Source organism: Elgaria multicarinata, chromosome 4 (assembly GCF_023053635.1).
Source record: "Elgaria multicarinata webbii isolate HBS135686 ecotype San Diego chromosome 4, rElgMul1.1.pri, whole genome shotgun sequence".
NCBI lineage: Eukaryota > Metazoa > Chordata > Lepidosauria > Squamata > Anguidae > Elgaria > Elgaria multicarinata.
In genome coordinates this window covers 58284286-58305134 of record NC_086174.1, presented here as the reverse complement: position 1 = coordinate 58305134, position 20849 = coordinate 58284286, and the positions used below count along the sequence as shown (strand labels likewise).

Here is a 20849-nt window from a genome sequence, read left to right as displayed (position 1 = left end):
TCAAGGACCTTGCCCAGGAATGGAATATTTGCCATCAGCCTATAGTTATTAAGATTTTCTGGGTCCAGGGAAGATTTCTTCAGGAGTGGTCTCAATACTGCCTCTTTCAAATGGCCCAGGACCACTCCCTCTTGCAGAGAGGCATTGCTCACTTCCTTGGCCCAGCCAGCTGTTCCATTCCTGCTAGCTTTTATTAGCCAAGAGGGACAAGGATCCAATACAGAGGTGGTTGCACAAATCTGTCCAAGCACCTTGTCAACATCCTCATCCAAGTAAAATGGACAAGGCTGTGCTCTGGATACCTCACTTGATTCACCTGTTATAACACTGGAATCTACATCCTGGCGGATGCCAAAGGTTTTATTCTGGAAGTACCTAGCAGTGGGCCTCAGATAGTTCCACCATGTCCTTGAGGCCAGCATGTAATAGCCCCCGGACAACTCTGAAAAGCTCTGCTGGGTGGCAGTTTGATGATTTGATGGTGGCAACAAGGTACTGTTTTGTTTTGTTTTTTGCTGTCCTCACTGCCCCTGAATATACCTTACTATAGGCACTTATCAGTGTTTGATTGCATCCACTAGGAGTTTGTTGCCATCTGCCATCAAGCCATCTCCCATTTTGTTTCATTGCTCTCAGCTCCATAGAGCTGTATAAGCTCTACTCAGGAGAGGGTGCTCAGGAGCAATCATGTCAACCGCCCGAGTAATTTCTGCATTCCACAGATCAACTGGGGTTTCGACTGGAAACCCAACCCTATCAACTGGAAACTCCCCAAAGCCCTTTGGAAACCATCCGGATCCATTAGTCTCCAGGAGCGGACTATCTTAATAGGTCCCCCACCCTTGCAGAACAGAAAAGCTGCTGTAAGTCTAAACCTTAGCAAGCAGTGATCTGACCATGACAAAAGGACTGATGTGAGGTCCCCCACTTTCAGATCACCATCTCCATGTCCAGTTGTGAAAATCAGGTCAAGAATATGCCCTGTTACATGTGTTGGGCCGATGACATGTTGGGACAGTCCCATGGTTGTCATGGAGACCATGAAATCCTGAGCTGTCCTGGATAAGGTGCCCTCAGCGTGTATGTTGATATACTCCAGAAACAACAGTCTAGGAGATCTCAGCAGTGCACCCGAGACCACCTCCGTCAACTCACCTAGGGACCCTGTTGAGCAGCGGGGTAGGTGGTACACCAACAGAATCCCTAATCTGTCCTGCTGACCCAAACACAAGGTGCAAACACTCCAGACCAGTAGTCACATGGACAGGGAGCTTACAGAGGGAGCTGGAGTTCCTATAGATCACAGCAACCCCCCTTCCCTGGCCCTCAGGTCTACCCTGATGCTGAACCCTGCTCACCCACCCAAGTCTTGGTTATACATGCCAGTTCGGCTGCCTCATCCACAATTAAGTCAGAATGAGGGAGGTCTTATTATGTACCTATCTGGCCTTTAAGAGCAGCATCCGGAGGCCTGAGGGCTGGCTGGTAGGGCAACCAACATACCTGCAGGTGCAGGGAGGACCAGAACATGGCACAGCTGTTAACTGTCTGGGCCATTTCCCCTTGCCTAGCAAGTCCTCCTCACGACACCATATCACCCTCTACCCATCACTACTCTGGTTGGGGGCCCCTCTAATCACCCCACTTGGCTCTGTATCCCCCCTCCAAGACACATAGCTTAAGACCCACAAAGAAAGAAAGAAAAGAACAGCTGCAGCAAGCAAGCAAGCAGGCAGGCAGGCAGGAGAAGCAGGTGACTCTCCCTCTTTCCGAGGAGGAGAAGAAGGAGGAGGAGGAGGAGGGTGGTGGTGGTGGTGGTGGTGGTGGTGGTGGTGGTGGTCCCCTCCTGCAGGCACTGGCTCTCCCAGGACATCCCAGCCAGCTGACTTATGTATCCCCCTTCAGGGAGGGGGACAGGTGGAGGATGTCAGCAGCAGCAGCTGGTCCTGCAGGGGCATGGCAGTCTGCTGAGCAGAAGCAGGCAAAGAGGGGTAGGCAAAAAGGTGCCCTCCAAATGTTTTCAGGACTGTCTAAATGTTCCAGAAGCCCTGCAGCAGTGCTGTGTCAATTATACGATACAGGAGCCACCACGAATCCATTGCAGGGCTTTCCAGAGAAGCCCCGCTTTTTAAAAGTCAGGAACTTAACCTGACTTTGCAGGATGGAGCGAGGTGAACATGGCCCTTTGGCCATCTAACTTCACTCCATCCTTGATGAGGAGGCGTTACTAGGTGGACAGTGACCCATGATTGGTCACCGTCTGCCTAGGTAGAGGGCAGGGAGCGGGCTGGCTGCTGGAAACCCTGAATTTTTGCTGCGTCAGGATTAGCCACCGCCACCTGAAGTAGCAAAAGCACGGGGCTTAGCTTAGCGTGGCAGCAACCCACTGCTGTATAGGCAGCCCCTTGGACTACAATTCCCATATTCCCTGGCTATTGGCATTGCTGCCTAGGTTTAAGGGACTTGTGGTATAAAACATTCATTTCTGGTAAATTAAGTCACTTGATTATGTATGGCTTTATGCTACAAAACAAAATAGATAGGTCTGATTTAAATATTGGCCTGTGCATGTTTTAACTGAACTGATTCTTTGCCTTTATGTCAGAGGACATGGTATCTAATAACTAGAGCTGGTATTCTGAGCGTGTTTATTTGGGAGCAAGCCCCACTGAACTCAGTGAAACATACTGCAGAGTAAACAAGAGAAGCATGGTCTTTAAGTTCAAAATAAAGCAGGCTCCCTCCATCTGCTGATGAACTGCAGTAATGCAATGATTTAATCCTTGGTGTTTAGAAATGTAGAATCAGAACTACTTCACAGATTGAGGTTCATCAGATGAGTGTTTTATCGCAGGCTCGCTGCTGCCAATTTACGGATGTACATGTGCCCTTTAGACAATGACATCTGCCTCCTGCACGCCCCCTGCTCTTTCCACTCGTTTTTCCATAGCAAAGCAGTCCCCTTTTAATCTGACTTTTAAAACAACAACAACAACGGAGTGTGCCACAATCTCTTCCTGTGTGCAGAAAAAGGGGTGTGATAAAAACAGCCTTTGTGGTCTTCGTTTACTTCCTCTATTTCCCCTGGGAAGAATGAGGAAGTGTGGAGAAGCGACAGAAAGGAAACATGATTCCCCCCATCCTGCGTGATGATGCTCATTGACTTGGTTTGCACGTAATGACAATGAAAACCTAGAGAACAAACGAAGTATGAGTTGTCATTGAATTGTAGGTTGCTATGTGTGAACATAACAAAACATGGGTTAACAACCCACAGTTAGACCATGGTGCAGGGTTCTGTGTAACGGCAACCCACGATTCAACGACAATGCATACTCAACCCATACTCTGGGTTGTCATTATGTGTGAACTAGGTCATTATGTTTCAGTGAATAGGACAAACAGTGAATATTTTGCTGCCTGAGGAGAAGGACAAGACGGCAGACCCCATTCTATGTATAGAAGACAACTGGACTGGCAGTTGAAGCTTAGTTCAACAGTGGCAATGGGCTAGCCGCTGAGGGCACCAGCTTGTTTAGGGGGTGAAGGACAGACCATGTGGCACCCACAGTTCTGTCTTCCCTGAAAAAATGGCCCAAGGAGGTGCTGCCACTGCCCCCCACAGCAAATACTATCTGAGGTAGTTGTCTCAATCTGCCAAATGGTAGGGCTGGCTATAATTTCTTTTCTTCCTCCTTAGGTTGTTTTACATATTTGAAAGCTGTCAAAACATCCCCTCCAGCTCTTAAAGTTCAACTCTCAAACAGGTCCCTCAGCACTTCCTTCACATTTTAGCCCTGATAATAGTTCTGTACTCAGGGCTTACTGCTACTGAATTTGGCAGTATTGTCACATCCAACACTGACAGTTTCTCATGCATATTCTGCTGATATGTGCATGAGAAGGGAGCACCATCTTTTTTTAAAAAAATCCTATGAACGGTCTGTGTTCTACTTTTTAGGCTTCTCATGCAAATTCTTGCCCTTCAACTTTACCTTAGTGCTGCATTAGGGGGACTGTGCCAGTCCTCATGCTGATTTTTGCAAAATTCAAATAGGACCATTGGCGTCAGCATGTGTGCTTGGAGTCATTCCAGCTGAGGGATTGCCAAAGGATTGTTGCACAAGTTCTATGCAACCTTGTACCTCATTTTAATGCATACTGCCTCCTGTTAAGTACGAAATTGCATAATCTCTCTCAAATGTAACCACTGCAGAAGCAGTGAGCCTAATAGAAGGGATATACTCATAGCCAGACACACAACCCTGGATCAAAGTCAGGGCTCTGAGTATTTTGTGGTTGAAGCGTTTAAGTATGGGGAGCAGACTTCTCCATCCTGAAAATGTCTAATTTGTCAGTTTGTAAAAATAAAGTTTCTAGTACTTATGGCTGTGAAGATAGTCTTCAGTATATGAGCGGTGCCTGGTGAAATAGCAGAAGTCTAAATGGGTGTGGGTGAGTGGGTGTGCATGCGCGCGCACATGCATGCATGCTTGCATGGGGGGGGGGAATGTTGAGTAATCAGGGGTAAAGCTCAGTGACCTGAACAGCTCCTTGCTCTTCTCCAAACGATGCAAAATAAGTATATGCAAATGTTTTCTGATATACAGGTTCAGACTTCACTCTTTTTTCTTTTTTTAAGTGCTGTGTATACACCAGCGGAGGGCAGGCTTTAGGCTTGTGGGTTCTATTGTGTTAGGGTGACCAACTGATACAGGGCTCCTGTATTTTTAACAGTTGCATAGGAAAGGCAATTTGAGCAGGTGTCGTTTGTATATATGGAGAACCTGGTGAAATTCCCTCTTTATGACCACAGTTAAAGGTGCAGGAGCTATACTAGAGTGACCAGATTTAAAAGAGGGCAGGGCACCAGCAGCTTTAACTGTTGTGATGAAGAGGAAATTTCCCCAGGTTCTCCATATATACAAATGACACCTTCTGAAATTTCCTTTTCAATACAACTGTTAAAGATACAGGAGCCCTGTCCTCCTTTTCTTATGGTCACCCTAATTTTGTTTCATTTTTTTTCTATAATTGCAAGGCTTGCTAAGGAAAGCCAAGTACAAAACAGTGGCTGTAGGGGCAAACACACCTTTCCATTAAGGGCCAATGGATTAGAAATAAATAAATGAGTGCCCCCAAGTACATGCTTAGTCCAGGAATTAGCTTTCAGTTCCAGAACTGAACTCAATGTCCTTTCAACAAAAATCCACGATTAGTTTCCCCTCAAACTATGTTAATTTCTTCAACCAAATTATTTTTTAAAAAAATAAATATTTTAATAGTTGCTATTGTTAAGCAGTAGGGGACCAGAAACTTTTGCCAAGCAACTGCAATTCACTCAAAAACCTGTTAGTAGATCCTGCTCAGCCCTGGTATACTCAACCCTAGCTGAAGTGAAGGAGAAGAACATCATCTGTCCAGGCTGCGAGGAGGAACTGCTAAGTGCCTTGTTGGATTCTGCCCAGGAAAAGGAAAATGTTGGATCCCTCGTTTGGATCCAAACTCTTGGGACTCTGAACATGTCAACACTGTTTCCTTCGTCATCAAGTCAGCTTTTTACACCTCAATATTCCCCTCTGCTGCAACTGCCAAACCTGCTTTTTGTAACGCCTTGACTGATGAAGAAATGTGGAGAGCTTGAAAGCTGTAATATACGGTATATGCTTACTAGGGATGTGCTTCGCTTCTAATCGGACTGGCGAATTAGAAGCGGAGCGGGGGGGCTTCGCCTGCCCTTAAGGCGGAGGCGAAGAGGATTGGGGGGCCGGCGGAACGTGGCGAAGAGGATCGAGGTGAAGGCAGATCCTTCGCCTCCATCCGGAGCTCCGCCGGAAAGGTAAGGGGTTTACCGGGCCCTGCCGCTGTCACTGTCGCCCATGCGGCGACAGCGGCAGGGCCCAGTAAACCCCCCCTCCTCTCCCTTACCTGCCTCCGTCCACGGTCCCTTGGCTTCTTCAATTGAGCCCGTGGTTCAACCAGGAAGTCTAGGCTTCCTGGTTGAACCACGGGCTCAATTGAAGAAGCCGACGGACCGCGGACGGAAGCAGGTAAGGCCCCCCTCCCACTTGGTCCGGCACGGGCGGCAACGGCGGCAGGGCCCGGTAACCCCCCCCCCCCCGGCCACTCCTCTCCCAGCCTTACCTGGCACCACTCCCCTCCACTGTGGAGCTCCGATTCAGAGCTGGAGCTCCGCAGCGAAGAGGAGCGGAGTATGGGCGGAGCGGCGCGGGGGTCCGTGCACACCCCTAATGCTTACACAGTTGCCGCCTAGTGGTCAAAAGGCAAAAATGTCCCTTTAGGAAAGTTGGAACTGAGCATGCTCCAGCTCTCAGCTTTTAGCTGTGGTTCCAACATGGATGCTGAGCTGAGAACTGTATGAAGAAAGACCAAGGCCACAGCTAGACCTAAGGTTTATCCTGGGATCATCCAGGGTTCGCCCCTGCCTGAGCACTGGATCCCCTGTGTGTCACCTAGATGAACAGGTTTGACCCCTGGACGATCCAGGGATAAACCTTAGGTCTAGCTATGGCCCAAGAAATAAAATTGTTATTGTAGGGTTCCCAAATTTTTTAGACCTGTGGTTGCATTTGGTAGGGTGACCATATGGAAAGGAGGACAGGGCTCCTGTACGTTTAACAGTTTGCATAGAAAAGGGAATTTCAGCAGGTGTTATTTGTATGCATGCAGCACCTGGTGAAATTCCCTCTTCATCACAACAGTTAAAGCTGCAGGAGTCCTTCCCTCATTTGTATCTGTTCAAGAGGGCAGGGCTCCTGCAGCTTTAACTGTTGTGATGAAGAGAGAATTTCACCAGGTCTTGCATGCATACAAATGACACCTGCTAGAATTCCTGTTTCAGTACAACTGTTAAAGATACAGGAGCCCTGTCTTCCTTTTCACATGATCACCCTACATTTGGGAATTTGAGAAGCTGCTGTGGGCACCACTACAAAATGGGTCCCATGGAGGATGTGGCTGGTCACATAACAGCTACTGTGGGGCCTGTCTAGTCAAAAGAGGTAGGGGGAGAGAAAGAGCGAGGCTAAAAGCAAGGAGTGGGGATAAACAGTGAGGTAAACAAGTGGGGAAGAGAAACAGCATGATAAAAGGGTAAGTGGGAGAGAAAGATAAAGGCTATATGATAGGAAGAGGGAAAAGGAGGCTAGGGACTGGGAAGTGAGAGAAATAGCAAGGAAAGTGATTGGGCACAGAAAAATAGCAAGGCTATGTACATTTGCTGGAAAGTTTTATTTTCATATATAGGCTTTTCATATATAGTAATTGCTATGGATATGTTTGGATTCCAGTGAAAGGTCATGCAGATGCCATGTTGGAGACCCCTGAGTTATTGTTTCATGCTACCTTTCATACAAAAGTGCACATTTTTTGTGATCTTTTGGTTGGTGTTACACTAACACAGATTTTTGAATACTGCTAAAGTTTCTTCTATCTGCTGCCTTGGTTTCTGTATTCTTAATCATACACATACACCTTTGAGAATGTTTAGCAGATCTCACAATGGATCTGATTGCAACACCTCTAAATCAAACACATTCAATAATATTTACTGCAGGGAGGTGGCAGAAGCTATTGCATCTATATCCACGCTAACAAAATACTTTAAAAAGAAACCCCAAATTTTCTCCAAAAGGCAAAATACAAAGAGTGGTGACTTATCAGTGGCCAGAAAACAGATGCAGTTAGGGCTTGAGAATGCCTTGCTTTTTAGAAAGGGTGAGGCAGGACACACTGGCAACTTTTTCTACACCCATGAAACTGAATGAGACTTATTGAATTTTTTAATTATTATTATTATTTAAAGTATTTTTATCCCACACCTCAGCCAAAAAGGCTCCCAGAGCGGCTTACAATTGATCAGTAAAGAAGGCAGTCCCTGCCCTCAGGCTTACATTCTAAAAAATGTAAATTTTAATTTACAATTTAATTTAATTTAAATTAAATTTTAAATACAATTTTAAAACATTTGTATCCCACCCTATATCACTAGGATCTCTGGGTGGCATACATGGGCGTCTGGGTGTGATGGAATGATTCCATAACCCATTACCTTCAAGACCTGAAGTTTAGCACATACATTTCTGATATGTTACCCCTCTCCACCTCTTAAATTTTACCTTCGAGGCATCATGATACAAACATGCGTTATTGCTATTATAATTTTATTTTATTGAATTTCTTAGTTGCCTTTCTCTTAAAACAACAACAACAACAACAACAATTTTGTGGGTTAGAGCTTTTGTGACATGTTGCTGTCTTTGCGATTTGTTTAAGGGTGCAATCCTATGCATGTTTAGACAGGAAAAAAGTCCTACAACCGCCAGGATCCCCTAGCCAGCCATTCACTAGGGCGTGCCCTCAATCAGTTAGTAAAAACTGCAACATGTCACCAGAGGTCTAATCAGCACAGCGCCTTTAAATGAAGGAGGAGCTGTCCGTGTGAGATGATGTCATTATGCTGCTACGTGTGAACCAGGAAACACAAGAATCGCGAGGAACCATTTTAAACGGCGCAAGTAGAATCGATAGCGCAAGGAATCGAAAGTGAGCGTCGTGGAGTTTTGGATGGAGTCGGATGTTTAATTCGGTTCCCACTTGGAGGTAAGTGGCATATACACACAACCTCGCCTGCCGTTGCTATAGGCCAAGAGCATTTTTCTAAGAGAAACTGGAGAGTTGTTTTTTTTTTAAAGGCGAAAGAAACAAAGCTTTAATGTAGAGAAAGACTGAATTATCTCCTCCTGAGTCTATAGGAATGAGAGGCTCAAGAAGCCAGGATGGGCACGCTTTGAGTAGCATTGAATAAAATAAAACTAATACTTTAAAATGTTACTGATAGTGTGCGTAATCCTATCGAGGTTAACTCAGAAGTAAGTCCCAAGGGACTAACGGCACAATCCTATGCCATCGGAGGTTAAGTCCCATTGAATACAAAGCGGTTTACTCCCAGGTAAGTGGGTATAGGATTGTACCCTGTAGCTGTGATTGGGCAGTAGTGAGTCTGCCCCAAACCAGAAGGTACTAGCAAAGAAAGGAGTCAATGATCTTTCTAATGCAGTTTTTATTTTATTTTTAAAGAGTTGTTGTTTCTTTTACCTGAGTTTGTAGACCTTCACCAATACCCTGTGAGTTTGTGGAGATACAGCCCATAATTATTACACCCATGTTGTAGACTCAATATGGCTCAGAGAGTTAAACCAGCCCTGCAAGGTACCACAGTATTATGGGAGTCAGAGGCCTGATTCAGACAGCATGCTAAACCATGGTGCTTAGCCACAAAATGGTTAATGGAATGCATTAAGGTCAATGCATCCCGTTAACCATTTTGTGGTTAAGCAGCATGGTTTAGTGTGTTGTCTGAACCATGCCAATGTAGTGTATGGCAGCCCTGCAGTGTTATCCAGTATCCTGGTGTGTGTTTTAGAGAAGTGTGGGGGTGAAGTTGGCTGTAGCGATAGTGCAGTGGGTTTTTTTTAGAGACAGTTGTAACATAGGTCTATATAGTTACATATAGCATTGAGAGAGACTGCAAGTTGTAGTTTCTCCTTCCTCTTGGAGGCCCGGTTGGCCTGTCCCTCTCAGTGCAGGTCCTGGAGTGAGGCAGTATGCTATCTAGCTTTTCAGAAGTTAGTGTTTTCCCTTATATTGTAGTAATAAAGAACCTAGTTTTGAAGTAGGTGAATCTCTTGTGTGTTAACTCAAGAGCAGAGCATAAGAATGGACATATTAACCACATGCAAGGATCATTATTGCAATGAATGGAGCCAGGGAAAGAATTGAAGATTTCAGCTGCAGATGAAAAACCATTTTCTGGACACTATGTCTATTCATTAAGAAAAGTGTGTGTGTATTGGGGGTGGTAAAGATACACAAATTTCTACCTACCTTGGTAAATCTGGTGCCCAGGCCTTCGCTGCTCAGTCATCTTTCAGAAATGGTAGACCTGTTAAACAACATTATCAGGGCTTTTAAAAAACATTCAATCTACTTGTGAGAGTGTTCACCAATGTTTCCAAGGTGAGGATAACATTCTAGAACATTGGGGCAGAGGGGCTTTCCTGACAAGTCATGTGAAGTTGTCAATGTAACGCTAAAAAATGGTGATGCTAGCAAATATTCAAGATGACATTCTTAAGACTTAGATGTGTTGTGTTGTGCAAATTGTGCAGCTCCCCCCACCCCGCTCATTCCCGGGGGAAATTCTGCAGAAATGCATGGAAAGTTGTAATCATATGCTCATTTAATTTGGAGGGTATGAGCATTACGAACACAGTGGGACTTGCTTCTGAGTAAACATGCCTAGGCTTTTTCAATTTTGTTCTGAATAATCTGCATTTGCTTCTCTATTTCTCTTCTGCATTATTAATGTTAGAATGCTTATTTTAATTTGAGGAGTTTTGGAAAAAGTTTTTTTTTTTTGGTATATTTATGGTGACCTGACAGTTAAGATCACGCCTAATCCATCAAAAAATAAGAACCTTGGTTACTATAATGACTATTTTGTGGCTTTTTAAGGTACAATTGTCTCAAACTAACATGGCTAGGAATGTTGGAGAAATTCCCAACAGAATCAAATGATTTGGATTTCTACGAATCCAATCCATGGATTCTGCAGCAGACTGGCTTTTCCTGAGTTGCACAAATTATGCTGACTTGTGGAGCTTCTTTTTAACTGTCTGGAATTTTATGCAAATTTAGTTATAGAACAATACTTAAAAGAAAAAACCTGACTGAAAATGCACATTTGCCCTGTAGGCTAAAGAAAGAAAATGTACATTTTGGGGGAATTTGCACAATTCCATTAATGAGTGGACGATGGAACAAAAATCACCTGACAACTTGCAAAATGCAGACGGATAGATTTTATAAAATCAGTACAGCCCTAAACATGACTGACCCTGTTCAGACAACATGCTAAACAACGATGGTTAAGCATTTTTGAGCTTAACATTATGGCTTAGCAGGTTGGGTGAACCATTCCTAATCATGGTGGCTATATAGCCACAGTTTAAACACATTCACTAACCATTTGCTGCAAAAGGATTAGCAGCCTAACCATGGCTTAGTGTGTTGTCTGAATAGGCCCACTGAGTGGTCAGATTTTCACCATTGTTCAGGATATGTTTGAAAATGTTTCAATGAGAAAATTGATTTAAATCAGCTCAACCTGGTTACAGCCTAGCTCTCTGACTTCTGTTTCAGGTTTTGTTTGCAGTCTTGTTACAAAGGCGCTTCTGTAGATAAGAGGACGGAAAATGATATCCTTGGACAATCTTCGGAGGACAGTTGAGAACCCGGTAGCTATCTCTTTTTCCTTGTTGATCCCAGTAGATGCTTCCTTTTCATCTTAAGAAAGCTTTTGGGTGTGTTAGGTTTGTGAACTGATAACTTTAAAAATTAGGCTGGGGACAGGGCATATGAGGAAAAAGAAGGGCGGTAGAAATGTGGGTAGAGAAACTCAAAATGTGTCCCTTGAGATTGGGCTGAGGAGGAGGAGGGAAGAAGGTAACCCTGTTGGGTTGAGTCTGGCACTGAAATCCTATGTAAGTTTATTCAGAAGTATGCCCAACTGTGCCTTTTGTGACTTACTTCCTGGCATTTGGGATTGCAGCCTGCAAGAAACTTGAAAAGTATGGAGCAACAGTAGTGGGTCTATGTCCATCCTTTCGGAGAAGAAGAAAGGAGTGTAGGTGTGATTTATGAATCCTGGCTGGATTGATTGCATATCTCGAGGCCTCAATCCCATGTAGCAGAGGGATAATGCACCCATTTGGACCCTTTTCTATACTGGTGACTTGATCCACATAGGCTCATTTTATACAAGAAAGTAGGTGAATGTTGACTATATTAAAGTCAAATGCTTGAAGGATGCTCCCTATAAGCTACGTGTGTGCAGCCATATGTTGCCAGTTCTTGTCATATAACCCTTTTGTTTGGGTGGTTTGCAGTAACAGCACAAGAACAGCAGTTCTACATCAGCCCTTCCCCAACTTGGTGGCCTCCTGTACTTGTGACCATTGGGCATGTTGGCTGGGGCTGATGGGAGTTGAAGTTCAAAACATCTGGAGGACACTTAAGGTGGGGAAGGCAAGCCCTATTTGGTTGCTCTTAAAGTGTCCACTGTGTTATTGCTAATTTCTCTGGATTCAGTCTTGAACAGCCTGATTCACAGATACTGGCCAAAGACATCCAGTGAAATTGCACAGATATACTGGCACAGGCTTGGGATTCTCTAGTGTATGTGATTGCTGCATCACAATTGCTGCAAGCTGCTGTTGTGTAGAGGTTAGAGTTTCAGACTAGAACTGGGAAGATCTAGGTTGAAATCTCCATTCAGCCTGGAAGTTGATTGTGTGACCTTCTCTTAGCCTAACCCACCTTACAGGGTTATGAGGAGGATAAAAGTGGTAAAAGAGTATTATGTATGCTACCTTGAGCCTCCGGGAGGAAGGATGGACAAAATTGAAGGCTTTTCCTCCCCAAATCAGTACAATATGCAGCTGACTAGGAAGGGAATGAAGAAGCTTTGCAATAATGCAAGGGATGGGTGTAATTCTCTAGTGTGATACTGGTGGACTATGACTCCGATAATCTCCCAGTTAGCATGGTCATCCTTAATCTATTGCTTCTAGGGTTAATCAAATACATGAAATGTTAAGAATACAAATACATGATGCCTAAAACTCACTTTTTTCCTCAAACGTGAGGCATAGTAACCATTTCTCCCTTTGCTTTATAGAATATCCCATATACCGAGACTGTCCTTGGTGGTTTTTTGCCTGGAGAACTTGTTGTAATACGTGGGATAATTCCGGAAGATGCAGAGAGGTAAGAGATGAAATTAGATGTCTGTAAAGTGTTATCTTGTAGGTGATGTTGCTAGCAATCATGCAAAAAACAAACAGAAGTGCACTGTTCTAAATGGTTACATCCTTCCTTTGTGGAATTAGGGCTTTTGAGAAGTTTTATAACTTATTGGAAGCACTAACCGCTTAATTAGTCGTTAATTTTAATCAGTTCATGGGTTCTGTGATGGAAGTGGTTGTGTTGTGAAATTAGTCCATAGACTTAATTTCAAATACATATAGCTTGGGATGGAGTAGTGAAAGGTACTGGTTTTTCAAGGGACCATTTCATTCTAATTTCTGTTTAAAATCTGAACAGGACATGCACATAATGAGGAAATGAATAAATATGGAAGAGGTTCATTTCATTTATTATATTTCTATACTGCCCCATGGACAAAACTCCATGAGCAGTTGACAAAAAATAAAAACCATTAAAATAAGTTTGGGCTTATTTGGTGTGTGTGTATACGTATACATATATAGTGTTTCAACATGTTAGTTAGATCTTTGAAAGTGTGGTTCAAGAATATCCATAGCTATGAGCACACTCTCTTTTAAGTAATGGAGTTCATTAGACCTGTGACTAAGATTCCATATAGCAGGGGTGGGCAACTTGTAGCCCTCCAGCTTCTTTGGCCTACAACTCCATCATCCCTCACCATTGGTTGGCTGGCTAGGGCTGATGGGATTTGTAGGCCATGAGTTGCCCACCTGCGTAACACAGGCTCTGAAGATCCTTTCTGTGTTTCAGCAGTTTCATGGATAACCCCTGGTCATCCCAACATCTTCATTGTTGGGAAGCAGTGGAATTGAAATGTGTGCTTCCACCTCACTGAGTACAGTTACAGCTGTGTGTCAATGATGACCAAGCTATGGCTAAGCCCTTTGCTAATGTGATTATTGTGCATGAGCCAGGCTAGGGGTTGGGGGCTCCTACTGATCCGTCTCAAGTATCTGGGTTTATATAGCAGACATGAAATACGGAGTACGTGTGCCCTATCTCACAGATCGCAATGATAAAGTTGCTCTCTCCTGTCCTAGGTGGTGGTTCGGCATTGCTTTTGGGTGGCCTGCATTTGACCGCTGTGTCTCAATTTACTGCTAGGTTCCAAGTAGACTTCCAGTGTGGCAACAGCTCAAAACCTCGTGCTGATGTAGCCTTCCATTTCAACCCCCGGTTCAAAAAATCTGGTTGCATTGTTTGCAATACCCTGCAGAGTGAACGATGGGGCTGGGAAGAGATCACTTATGAGATGCCTTTTAAGAAAGGGAAGCCGTTTGAGATTGTCTTTATGGTTCTGCATGATAAATTCCAGGTGAGTTGCTAGGAGTTGATCTGTCATGCCAACAAGCTCAATGGGTGCAGTCCAGCCAAAATTAAGCATTGAAGCCCCATTCATTGCAATAGGAAGAAGTTGAGCATGGGCTTAACACTCCCATTGCAATCAGTGGGACTTAAAGGTGCTTAATTTTGCCTGGATTGCATTCTTTCAAATGAGTGTTTCTGGATCAGTGTTCTTTACAGTCCCTGCTGGTCAGCTTGCTTCGAAATGGTGTACTGTTTGATGTGAATCAAAATATAAGATGGATTCAGTGTTCCTTGACAGAGTAAGGCTTCCTGTATGGAGTGACAAAGGTCAAAATGGGCACATTCATATGACACACTAGCCCATCGTGGATGATAAGCTACACACTGTGGGTTGTTCTGCAAAGAACTCACAGTGCATGATTTGTGCGCTACTAGAAGATTGGGCTTGCCATGGGCTGTTTCCCCCCTCCTTCCATTTCGGTCCTCCACCCAGTACCCTGCATGGCAGAACCCGTCTTGTCTGCCCAGTCCTCCCCCCTCCCTGCTCTGATCCTTTTCGGTCACCAGCTTTTTTTTTTTTTTTAAGTCAGTCTTTCCCAATACTGCTATAGCACCATGAAGATTTTATTTTTAAAAAGGCCTGAAGAGAGCAGGGATGAAACTGACCAAGATGTTGACAGAATGGGAAAAGTAGTTGAAAGCATCAGGTACAAGGACAATGTTGGGGAATCAAAAAGTAACATAGTAAACTGTGCGCCATCCCGCTTTTTCTTCCCAATTGGGCACCCTTTTCTATGAAAAAGAGGGATGTATTAGAATAAGTTCACGCCCATGGATCAGGTCCACCCTTTACTTCCTGGGGATCCCATTCTGAAGTCGAGAATGTGAGGCGCTCAAAAGACTTGTGTATGTGTTTGCTCTTTTTTCTTAGGTGTCTGTAAACGGAAAGCACGTCTTGCTCTATAAGCATAGAATTAACCTTGAAAAAATAGACACAATTGGGATATATGGAAAAGTGCATGTCGCTATGATTGGATTTGTTTCAAATAAGGTAAGTTATTACATAAAGCAGTAATTTATTTTGCGATTGATCGCAATATATCCGATAGACATTTTCTGCTTATAATATTGTGCTGCTGTGGGAACACTAAGGACCAGGACTGCCTCCTTCACTTCTAGTCACTAGCACTGGATGACAGACTGTCTGTAGCAACCAGGTTGTGGCTAAGGCGAGGCGTGCCTGATACCTTTTGGCAGTGGGGAATATTGTACCCCTGCGGCTCTCTGAGAACAGTATTTCTGTAAGTACTGACATTAGGCAGATGATGTGTCAGCAAAATGTCCTGGTGAAATGACTTCATGAATAATCAGTCCTGCTTTTCCAAGTAAATTAACAGATTAATTTACTTTCTCTTCTCCCAGGCATTTAACAACATATGCTAAGTTTGTTTGTTTTTTAATGGACCCCAGAACTGTTGTTGTTTAAAATGGATACAGTATACTGTTTTTATATTTGTTGATGGTTTTTAACTTTGTATACTTTGTAATGTCCGCTATTTTTTAACTTTTGTAAACTGCCCAGAGAGCTTCGGCTATGGGGCGGTATATAAATTTAATAAATAAATAAATAACAGATATCCTTGCAATGCATTAGTTACTCCATTGTACAACTCATGTGATATTGTGCCTCCCAGCTCTCTTTCAGTTCTTGCTTGCTTCTTGCTCCTGCTGTATCATCTCTGTCTTGCTAATTTTAAGCTTTTAAAGCAGCGGGAAACCATTATTCTCACAGCTCACTAGTGAAATGTTAGTAGTTAGCTGTTTAGAGTCCACAGTTCATTGAGATGGATTTTCAATGACCTGTGAGTGTTAATCTATTTTTTCTCTGCAGCCTTTGCGAGGCTCTCAGCCATCCTTGCTAGGGGCAACAAAGCAAAGCACAGGAAACGTACGTATTCTTACTCTCTGGCTGGGTTGGCCACTTGTATTCTTCTTACATTGTAGTTAAGTCTGTGTTTTTCTTTTCCAACAGGAAGAAACACCTGATAGTTCACAATTTGTAAGTATCTTTCTATATGTTATGTTTCATGTACAGTTTACAACTATTAAGGAAAGGAACACTGTTGAATTTTTAAAACATATGTTGACAATGTCCAGTAGTTGCTCCTTTTTTCAGGGAAGTTATTACACAGAAAAATCATGTGCTGGAACAGTCTTTAATATTCACTGACATACACACTTTTAAATTATTTACCTCCTTCATAGAATATTAATAAATTGTCAGTGTAAATGGATTCTCTGCACCCTTTTGACAGCCAAAAGACTGATATTACAACATTGCAAAATCACTTTCTATATTGCAACACTTTCAATACTTGAAAGGGTGGCATTTAGACATTACCTTCAAATGGATACATATTTGGATATTGGGTCCACTTTTGTTGCAGCCATATATAATTGTTAGAAGTGTGTATGCATTTCATACAAATCCATGTATGTATATTTTAAAAAAAATGGAATATAAACACACACATATTCAGGTGCTTGTGGGCACCATATTGGGGATCCATTTGTGGGTGCCATTGGGGGTGATTGTGGGGACCCGTGATCTATAGTATTTGTAAGGCTGGACTTGTATCTTAAAAAAATTTCTCATTGCTCAGATGTGAAAGAATGAATGCTGTCTCTGATCCACAGACATAGTTGCCATTATGACCCTTTCATTTTAACTTACTGTGGATTGGTACTGTTCAGATGAGCAATTGGATTATACTTTCAAAGTTAAGGAAGCATTAAATTGCTGTTCACTTTTTGCAACAATGGATGCAAATCACATTTTAGTTACAAGTATATGCAGATGCCTAACTAGTAAGCACTACTAGAAATCAGTACAAAATGTATGGTATTATGCTTGATTCACTGAATATTATTTCTGAAATAACATCTGTAAAGGGAAATCTTGCCTCTCCATTCTTCTAGAATTTTCCAGGGTTTCAAGAAGCACATGAACAGGAAGAAATAAATGTGCTGGGTGTATCTTGACTCTTCAGATAGCGTCTTGGGTTGCTTTACTCCTGTTGCATTTGCCGTGGCTACACCACTGTTAACACTGTCATTTTTTGCAGTAATTCCATACAGTGCAAGTGGCAGATGCGTATCTTTTTAACCACCTCGGGTTATGTGCTGGGGAGCCCAGATTGGCTGGGGTTCCTTGCTAGGCATTATTCTTTACATGTGCACTGCAGGAACCAAACCTGAAGCCGAGGCAAATGTAACTGCCACCAAGTTTGAATTATCTCATGTGAAAGTACCTTTTCAAACACAGGGAATGAGAAAGCTTAGAAATAGTTAAATAGAGGAATGTGTTGTCAAAAGAAATAAGGGTTGTCCAAAATTGTATAAACTGTGAGGGAGGTATAAATCAATCATTAAATGTCAACAATATCCCCATACCCTCAGAAGCACAGCCTGTCAATCTCTTGAGTATAGTTCACTCTGAGCCTGCTTATTTTTTTCAGGTAGTTCCTTACATTGCACAACTTAATTCTCCTCTTGAGCCCGGACGAACAATTGTTATTAAAGGAGAAGTCAAGGAAAAAGCAAATAGGTTAGTAAATTGGGATAGTGCTCATAGCCTTTGTTAGAATATTTTAGATGTTGCTGTCTTGGTTGTGGAGGTATGTGTCTACTAGCACAATCCTAAGTGTGTTTCTTTAGAAGTAAATCCCGCTGTGTTCAATAGGGCTTACGCTGTAGTAAGTGTGTGTAGGCTTTCTCCCTAAACTGTCAAGCTCTTCCCCTGTCATCAGTTTTTGAACTGCTGTGATGGTATGGACTGTTCACAAACAGGCTATATGCTGGAGTCAAATTTCTGCAAACAATTCAGTATATGCAAAGGAACTAAAAAAAGGCTTATTGGGGACAGTAGGAGACTGAAGACAGGGAAGCTAAATAGGAAGCCTTCACCAACTGGGTGCTTTCCAGATGTTTTGAATTATAACTCCCAGAAGTCCTGACCGTTTGCCATGGTAGCTAGGATTGATGGGAATCAGAAGGCAACAGGTTGAGGAAGGCTGATCTATGAGGTGAGGAAACTATTTATTTAAAAAAAAAATAGCCCAGAGCTTGTAAACCTTAATGATGAAATTTGACTTCTTAAAATGAAAAAAAGATGAGGACAGCAACCTGGTCAGTTCTTTTACTGTTCAGTAACTCCTACCCCCAGCATAGCTGGCTGAATATCATAACTGACACCAACTTGACTAACATTTATCATTTTATTTGCAGCTTTGCAGTTAACCTTAAACCCAGTGACTCAAATGATATTGCTCTGCACCTGAATCCGCGAATAAAAGATAATGCTTTTGTGAGAAATTCCTACTTGTCTGACGGTTGGGGAGAAGAAGAAAAGCAGATTTCTAATTTTCCTTTCAATCCAGGAATGTACTTTGAGGTGAGCAGCTAAAGTAGGCCAGTGGTCCACCAAGTGTTCTTCGTGTAGACATTTGCTTGGTGGGTGGTGGAAATGGTTGTGGGATCAGGAGGATGAGGGGAAGAGCTCCCAACTGGTGATGGGAAAACTCATGTGAGGCCACATGTTACACTTGGCCTTACAGATTCTGGTGGGGGAGCCTATTCTAACCCCCAGGAAAAGGGAATGGGTTACCAGTGAAACTAGCAATGGTCATATTCCAGACAATAGAGTTACTTTTCCTGGATCAGTGATGAACAATTTTCACAGGAATTATCCGGCATTAAGCAAAGATTGGATGGACAGGTCTTATGTATTGACAGTCTGATCTTATGCCTTAGTTTTAGATAAAATAGAAGGTTTTGCCACAGCAGCTGAAGCAGCAGCATACACTTTATGGATATTTGCCACACATTCCCCATCCTGTTTGCGGCTGCGGGGATGATAACCAGTCTGTTGGATGCAACGAAAGGAGGGTTGCATAGCTTCAAGGCAACAGCTTATAAGACTTTAGTTTTAAAGCAGATAAAACACGTGTGTCTGTCTGCATTGCTGTTTAAAGATGTATATTCTTAGTCATATATTCAGAAATTATTTGAGTATTTTATGACTAGAAATAAAATTGTAGCTCAAAAAGAATTTGGGGGTGAATTGGAGTAGAGTACTTTGTAAGCAATTCTTCAAAACTAGAGCCTTAATCTTTGGGTGGTTTAGAGAGGTAGTCTTATCTGGAGTGTCCCACAACTTGAATGTCTTGTTTGACCAAAGATGTCCCTTTTAACTTTCAGCTGATAATACTCTGCAATGCCCACCAGTACAAAATTGCTGTCAATGGTGTGCATACCTTGGAGTACAAACACCGCTTTAAACATCTTGGCAAGATCAACACTGTGGAAATCTCAGGGGACATTCGACTGCTAGATGTGAGGAGTTGGTAGCTAGCTATTAATTTCAAATTGCTTTTAGAAAACTGGGCTTCATTAACCTTGATCTACTACAATAAAAATAAATGGATGTTAATTGCTTGCAGAAAACTCTGTATACCTGCCCTAGAAATAAACAAGTATTCCAGCTAATAACTAACTATAGCTTAAATAGTAAATGTACACTAACAATCCATCATATACTAAGTGATAAATACCAGCGTTGCTACTGAGATTACGCCTAAGGCCAAATAGCGACTTTGAAAGCTGCATCAATGCAGGTTTTCCTGAAGCTAACACTGATGCTGATAACAGAAGGACTCACAGAATCTCAAGAGCTTTTATGTTCCCAACCTTTTCAGGCTTTCAACCTTTTGGAGCATTTATAGAAATTATGACCAACATATTTATCCTAACTCAAGACACTAAATATAGACTTTTACCTTGTTGCACCCCAATAGATATTCCGTAGGGACACCATTATTATTATTTTTTGCAAACCTATACAGACTTACCAGGGAGTAAATTCCATTGAACCCAGTGAGGAATATTTGCCAGATGAGTCTCTTTAATTGTTGCACTACCCGTTCTAGAAGAGTCTAAAACTTCTATTTCTGCACATGGACACGATTAAAATGTAAATGTTCCTGTTTGTTTTACCAGATAATTGTGTGGGGAGGCTGTGGGGGTGGGGGGCATTGTCTAGGTAATTGGTGATTAGAGGCATATAATCCATTTTTTTTCAGCTGAACTACCCAAAAGAATTGTATACAACTCTGATGTGTTCAGAATTAAAAGTTGACTTCTGTGAAGCTATATAGAAAAAATTAAATATGATTTCCAAAATAAAACTAACATTCTATAGAATCCAGTTTGTAGTGATGGTGATGTTTTTAAACAAACTGTAATAGTCTGCTTGAGCTGCTTATATTTTTGGAGAAGCAGTTAGGAGTAAGAATACCAAGGTTTAAATCAATGAGGATTGGGATAGATTCTTTTCCAATTTCACCGTATTCCTAGCAACTACTAGGGCTTAAAGAACTACTTCGTTGTGAAAGGGTTCGATTTATTTCTCAAGTTTAGAGCCGTGATTTGAGTTGCATGTGTAGGTAGAACGCAGAAGGGTTTGCTTTGTGGATAATGGTGACGTGAAACACTTCCAATGTGTTCCATGGGGAAGATGGCCCCCCCACGCAGATCACCCTCATGAGTAGGTGAGGACTAATAATAATAATAAATTTATTTCTAAGTGTGTGTGTATGTGTGCTTTTAAAATC

General features: G+C 42.6%; 1 protein-coding gene across 2 annotated transcripts; it reads left to right on the top strand.

Moving 5' to 3' along the window:
- Window positions 1-8518: 8518 nt before the first annotated feature.
- LGALS8 (galectin 8) lies at window positions 8519-20443 on the top strand. 2 transcript variants are annotated; one of them, XM_063124344.1, is made up of 10 exons: window positions 8519-8622; window positions 11224-11318; window positions 12761-12849; window positions 13975-14185; window positions 15110-15229; window positions 16070-16126; window positions 16211-16237; window positions 17697-17785; window positions 18466-18631; window positions 19438-20443. In XM_063124344.1, exons 2-10 carry the CDS (start codon window positions 11277-11279, stop codon window positions 19585-19587), a joined length of 951 nt encoding a protein of 316 aa, XP_062980414.1. In that variant the 5' UTR covers window positions 8519-8622; window positions 11224-11276; the 3' UTR covers window positions 19588-20443. The 2 variants fall into 2 exon arrangements, with proteins under 2 accessions (XP_062980414.1, XP_062980415.1); XM_063124345.1 differs by lacking the exon at window positions 8519-8622 and adding an exon at window positions 11970-12099 and having other exon boundaries at window positions 11231-11318.
- Window positions 20444-20849: the final 406 nt, after the last annotated feature.

What these genes read in the sequence shown, in the direction of transcription:
- LGALS8 (XM_063124344.1), top strand. Translation starts at nt 11,277, where the DNA reads ATGATATCCTTGGACAATCTTCGGAGGACAGTTGAGAACCCG. An exon ending in ATTCCGGAAGATGCAGAGAG is followed by an intron (nt 12,850 to 13,974) that starts GTAAGAGATGAA and finishes ATTTACTGCTAG; the next exon opens with GTTCCAAGTAGACTTCCAGT. An exon ending in TTGGATTTGTTTCAAATAAG is followed by an intron (nt 15,230 to 16,069) that starts GTAAGTTATTAC and finishes TTTTCTCTGCAG; the next exon opens with CCTTTGCGAGGCTCTCAGCC.